The sequence below is a fragment of the Pipistrellus kuhlii genome, unplaced genomic scaffold (assembly GCF_014108245.1).
Source record: "Pipistrellus kuhlii isolate mPipKuh1 unplaced genomic scaffold, mPipKuh1.p scaffold_m20_p_7, whole genome shotgun sequence".
NCBI lineage: Eukaryota > Metazoa > Chordata > Mammalia > Chiroptera > Vespertilionidae > Pipistrellus > Pipistrellus kuhlii.
In genome coordinates, this window is record NW_023425573.1 from 73267462 (window position 1) to 73273847 (window position 6386).

Here is a 6386-nt window from a genome sequence, read left to right on the forward strand (position 1 = left end):
ACCTAAGGAGCACTCCAAGGAAGATGCATGGCCCATGCTTCCAACCACTCACCCCCAGAATAAAGAAGTGTACTTTTACACTATAACCTGTGAAATAACTTTGTGGCACAAGACACTGAATGGATAATGTCAATAACACTTCAAATGCATTTCAGAGATTACATTGAGACAAAATAGAAAAGAGCATGAAAGAATGCTATTTGAAGCCATAAAAAGCCATCAGATTGGTTAATACATCCAATTGTTAAAAACAAAACAAAAACAAAAACAAAAAACCAGCTGGAACTGATTTGGCTCAGTGGATAGAGCATTGGCCTGTGGACTGAAGGGTCCCAGGTTCGATTCCGGTCAAGGCCATGTGCCTTGGTTGTGGGCACATCCCCAGTTGGGGGTGTGCAAAAGGCAGCTGATCGATGATTCTCTCCTCATCGATATTTCTGACTCTCTATCCCTCTCTCTTCCTTTCTGTAAAAAACAAACAAACAAAAAAAAAACAACACTTAAAATTCTGGTAAAGACAAATGGCTGTGAGCTCCTCAACCAGGCACATTAAATTTCCAATTGCCTTGCATTGCAGTTCATGTAAGCTGGAGGGCAGGGCCACGTCCAGCTATCTGCATATCCTCCATACTATAAACGGTTTAAAAAACTGATGTTAATGAATTAATAGGACCAGTAACAGCTTAATCACACAGAGTATATGCACTAGTCTTTGAACTAAATGACAACTTGATTTTATAGTCATTTCGTCTGCCTCCTAATTGCCAAGAACTGTCCTAGTCTCTTGGAAAAGTGACAAATAAGATGCTGCAGTTAGAGCAGGGTTAAACAAAGTTTATTTTAGAAAAAATCCACACTGGTAGTGGGACACTGAATCAGGAGAATTTAAGATAGAACCAGGGAGATAAGACAGGAGTCTACAGCCACAGGCCAGGCAAAAACTTGATGACATCCTGGAATAAAGAAGTGGCAAAAAAGAAATGTCAAATAAAATATCACAGTATAGAACCCGATATTCACAAATCCCTGGCTCCATCAAAGCAACTCCTGGGGAAGGTTCTACCTGATAAGAGGGCTCTGACATTACACTTGATAGGATTTCCTAAGATAACAACGAAACGGACGTGTGCTCTGGGAACTCAGGCTAACTAAGTCCATCCTTTCAACACCAAAGCCCCAGCTTTTATGCGCAATTAGTGGGTTTGTGATATGAAAGGGCCTAGGGGTGGGGGAGCGGAGAAGCCAGAATGGGGGCAGCTGAGAGCGAAGGAAGCGCTCCTGTGTCCAGAAATCGGTCTCCAGCCAGAGGCCTGCTTCAGAACCTCAGGAGGAGACAGGGGGGCGGCGTGGCCTCCGTTTCTCTCAAGAATCCGATCCACTCGCTTACGAGCAAACCAACTGGAAGGGAAGGCAGATGTAAACCACCTCGCTAAGTGATATTTGCACCCCGAAGGAAATGCACTTCCCCTTTATCCCCAGCCGACGTGGAAATCCGGAAACCATTGCCTATCCTGCCCCAGGCCCAGCCAGTGTCAGTGACAAGCGCCTCTGGGAGGACAGGAGCCCGTTACCTCCCGGAGGAGCGGCCCCGGGCACCGCCACACAGCACACCCCGCGGGACCGACCCACCGCGGGGACGGCTCCCAGACCTCTCCGCCGGCTGACTGCGGGGGGCAGCCCCCCCGGGCACAGGCGGGCGGGCTGGGCCCCCAAAGGCGGCGGCAGCCCCACAAGGTCACCGCCCTTTGCACAGCCCGAACCCGGACCGTCCCAAGGCGCATCTCGTGACTCCTGGCGCAATAGCCCGGCCTCCCGGCGAGCCCTGCGGCGTCCGAGGGTCCGGCGCCCACCCGGAGCGGGAGAGGCGGGGAGGACCAGGTAGCGCCCGAAGCCGGGCCGGCACTCCCCGCGGGCGCACCTGGGGAAGGGGGCGGGGCGCCCGGCGCGGCCTGGCCCTCTCGCGGGCACCCGACGTGTCAGGAAGAGGGGCTCCTTACCTCTGCGAGACCCTGGCCCTCCGGCCCCCTGGGCAGCCCCATCATCCGACTGACTGATGTGTGCAGGCACCCAAGTCCGCAGAGCGGCCGGAGGAGGCTGTCCCCCCGCCGCGAAGCCGCTACCGGAGCGGAGCGCCCAGCGGCCACTTCCTCCGCCGCCGCCGCCGCCGCGGGTCGCCGGCGCCAGGCCCCGGGAGCATGCGCGTTGGGCGGGACCGCGCCGCGCTGCGCCTGCGCCTGCGCGAGGCGGCCCGGTGGAGGCGGGACTGGGGGCCGCGGAGCGGAGTCCCGCGCGGAGGATGCTGACCTTGCAACCGCGTCTGCGTTTCCCTCCAAGAAACTTGATGAAAGGGCCTCTTCCCGCATCTTGGGGACATTTTTCATCCTGGGTCTCCTCTCTGCTTCTCAGAGGCATGAATCAAGCGGGCTTGGTTCTCTCCGTCAGCCCGGCTTCGGGAGCCGCCTGGCTCGGGGTCAGAGTCCGAGCTTGAAGAGCGTGGGCTCCACCCCGCGCCCGGCTGCAGCTCCGCACCGGCTGCCCGACTTCGTCGTGCACTGGGACAAACTTCTCACATGTGGACCAGGAGCCCAGCCCCCGAAAACGCTTTCCTCACGCCTGCTGCCTCCCTAACGCCTGAGCCATGCCTCGTGCTCCCCAAGGAAACTCGTCGGGGATAATGTGCCCCCATCCCACTCCGCTCTCCCCCAGCTTCTGGTCTTCCTTAAGGGAAGGTCTTCTAAAAAATGCGACTCCAGTGTTGAGGTCCTTTTAGCTGCCACATCACTTACATGATGCACCCCAGTGTATCCCAGAGGATGGCAGCAGCTCTTTGTAGAGTTGTCTTCCTGGCCACAAGCCACTGCACCTGCTCCATAATGGCTTCTCCAGCGTTTTCTCCTCCTCCTCTCCCTCCTCCTCCTCCTCCTCCTCCTCCTCCTCTCTCTCTCTCTCTCTTCCTCCTCCTCCTCTCCCTCCTCCTCTCCCTCTCCTCCTCCTCCTTCTCTCCTTCCTCCCCCTCCTCCCCCTCCTCCTCCCCCTCTTTGTCCTCCTCCTCTCACTCCTCCTCTCTCTCCTCCCCTCCCCTCCTTCTCCTCCTCCTCTTCCTTCTCCTTTCTCCTCGTCTCCCTCCTCCTCTTCCTCCTCCTCTTCTTTGTGATGAAGAAAGCGATGGCATCTGAAAACGTTTTTAAAAATTGATTTTAGGGAGGGGGGGGGAAACATCATCAATGAGAGAAACGTTGACTGGCTGCCTCCCTTATGCCACCCTACCGGAATTGAACCCGTGGCCTTTTGTTGTACAGGAGGAGCTCCAAGCAACTGAGCCACCAGGTCACGGCTGCAGGTGAAAACTTTGGCTGTTTCCCTGTGAGCCTTTGGCAGGGGGGGGGGCAGGAGTGTGAGACTCTGAGCTTGAGATAAAAAAGGTTTGTGTGTATCCTTCCTGTCTACTTTCCAAGTGGTTATTCGGTAAATGTCCTTGAAGAAATTCGTGCCTTTTGTGCTCCCAGAGTTTATCCTGACAGAACAGAGATGTCTCTGGAACCTTATGCACGACCATTTCCTTCTTAAATGTAGTTAGCAAATATTGCTGACAAAACTTTGTCCCATCAGCCCTGCCCGGGTGGCTCAGTGGTTTAGAATGTCCTCTTGATAACAGGTTTCGGGTTGGATTCCCAGTCAGGGCACATACAAGAATCATCCAATGAATGCATAAATAACTGGAACAGCAGATCGATATCTTGCTCGCTCTCTCAAAGCAATACTTCCTCCCCCCCAAACTGTGTGCCACCTCCACCAGACACCAAGGATTAAAAAAAAAATTGAATATGCAAATTAAGCTGTTAAGATGGGAACTCTGTTATGTTAGTTTTATGTGTGTTAAAAAATGACGAACCCTAGCCAGTTTTGCTAAATGGTTGGAGCATTGGCCCGGGTTTGATACAGTGCAGGACATACCTCAGCTACAGCTTGATCTCCGACCCTGGTTGGGGTATGTGCGGGAGGCAACCAATTGATCTTTCTCTCTGTCTCTCCCCCTCTTTTGCATACTCTCTCTCTAAAAAAAAAAGAGTCAATGGAAAAATATCCTCAGGTGAGGATTGACAACAACAAAATGATGAAATAGAAATGACCTCTTGCTCCCACCCATTGTGAAGTCAATGAAACTCAATTTCTAAGGCATCCACTTTCATAACTCCCCAAATGTGTTATTTTTGTAATATTAAAAGTGTCCTTCCTTGAGATGGTATTGAATGAGGGAGAATGGAGGGTGATGATTTGTAGCCACTCTTGGATGACCAGACAGGTATTGACGTCTAGGGACAGGCAGCACAACCTCACATAGCAAGCCTAAATAGCTGTGTATAAAACAGCCCAGGGAATAGAGCTTAAAGAATAATAGGACTCAGTAGGCTACACAGGAGTCCCATATTATAAATGCCTCTGTAATGTTTCAAAAAACAAATAAACAAACAAACAAAACCCCAAAACCATGAGCAGCTATCTTTCCCAATAAGAAACTGTCTCAGTTAACTTTCTGTGTAAGGTCACAGTAGCAGACTTGCGTTGATAGCATGTTTTGTTTTTTTCGCCTAAGGCCCTAGCAAAACAACTCAAGAATGCTGGGGCAGCCCACTTTGGAGAGAGAAACACCCGCACAACCTTGGAGACAATGTAGGTTTGTGAGGTCTCTCAGATAAATGTGTCTCTCTCCTTCTCTCCTGGCTCTGGGTGTCCACACACACATGTCGTCTCCAGGTGAGGTATTTGGGGATGAGGGATCCCCTGTCCCTCCTCTGCACATCCAGCACAGAGGTATGTGTTGTTCCTCTAAGATTCTCAGGGACCTCACAGATACTTTTCTTCCTGGGTAAAAGGGTGCCGTAGTAAAGAGCTTCTTGTTAGGACCACCTTTATCCTGGAGGAAGTTTACTATAGTCTCAGTCATCCTCTCCTCGTGTTTCTCTTGGTCCTTTCATTCTGGGCTCATGCTCTGTCTAAGAAGGGGAATCATGAGGTCTTGAAGCAGGAAAGGACTTTAGGAGGCATGTAGTGCAATTATGGGTGTTTGGAAAAGTGGAGTGACAGTTTAGGTTACATATTATGTTAGTGGCAGTGCTGGGATTAGAGCCCCATATGTCTGATTTACAATGTCCTTTTATTCATCTATCATCCACTCACCTATTCATCCAAAGGTATTCTGAGATCCTTCTATGTCATTGGCTCTCAAGCTTGGCTGTATGTAAGAATCACCTGGGGAACTTTAAAAGCTACCGTTGCCTGAGTTCAACCCCCCCAGGGATTCTGATTTAATTGATCTGGGGAGGAACATAAAATTCATTTTTTCTTTGCCAAAACCGGTTTGGCTCAGCAGTAGAGCGTCGGTCTGCCAACTGAAAGGTCCCAGGTTCGATTCCGGCCAAAGGCATGTAAGTTGGTTGCGGGCACATCCCCGGTAGGGAGTGTGCAAGAGGCAGCTTGTCGATGTTTCTCTCTCATCGACGTTTCTAGCTTTCTATCTCTCTCCCTTCCTCTCTGTAAAAAAATCAATAAAATATATATTTTTAAAATTTATTTTTTCTTTGAAATATATTGTTTTATACATAAGACAATATATATTGTTTATAGACACTGAGTGGCCAGATTATTATGATCTCTGAACGCACAATAATCTGGCCACTCAGTGTGTGTGTGTGTGTGTGTGTGTGTGTGTGTGTGAGGCCTGGTGCATGAATTCCTGCATGGGTGGGGTCTGGCCAGCCTGGCCATGGGGAGGGGATGTGGGTGGTTGGCCGGCCTGGCTGCTGGTCAAACTCCTGGTCAAGGGGACAACTTGCATATTAGCTTTTTATTATATAGGATATACACTGAGTGGCCAGATTATTATGCATTCAGAGATCATAATAATCTGGCCACTTAGTGTGTAAACCAATACAGGGGACATATACCCTGGGCAACACAGTAACCTCATTACTATCCCTCATTTATGTTTTCTTATAAAGCACACAAAATTTAAAATTCATAAACAAACTAAGAGTCCTTAAGTTAAGAAAGTTCTTCCTAAAAATTCTTAATTGTATGCCAATCCATTCTCAAACAGTAAAAGTTTATGATACACTTTTTATTGAGGGGGAGTGAATATTAAAACTTCACAGGTGATTCCCCTGAGCAGCCAGTTTGAGAACCACACCTCTCTGTGCTGGAGATACTGCAGTCACCGAACCAGACAAGATAATTACTGACACAAATTAAACATGTAAATTAATAAGATAATGTTGGGAAGGAATTAGTGCTCTGTAGGAAAAAAACCAAACCAGTGTAATGTGATAGGGCGTAGCTGAAATCAGAGGCTCCTTTAGATGAAAGACTCAGGATTGAGGGAGACCTAA

At 49.7% G+C, this 6386-nt stretch overlaps 1 protein-coding gene across 5 annotated transcripts in view; it reads right to left on the reverse strand.

Annotated features, from left to right (window-relative positions):
- Positions 1 to 2196, reverse strand: part of CCDC93 (coiled-coil domain containing 93) — a 75456-nt gene extending 73260 nt beyond the window's left edge. For 3 of the 5 annotated variants that reach the window (XM_045575637.1, XM_036420802.2, XM_036420801.2), the window contains exon 1: positions 1998 to 2195. In XM_045575637.1, coding sequence (XP_045431593.1) covers positions 1998 to 2042 — 45 coding nt within the window. In that variant the 5' untranslated portion in view covers positions 2043 to 2195. Of the gene's footprint in view, positions 1 to 1997 lie in introns of all 5 variants that reach the window. The other 2 variants (XR_006740538.1, XM_036420803.2) reach the window with 1 other exon arrangement.
- Positions 2197 to 6386: the final 4190 nt, after the last annotated feature.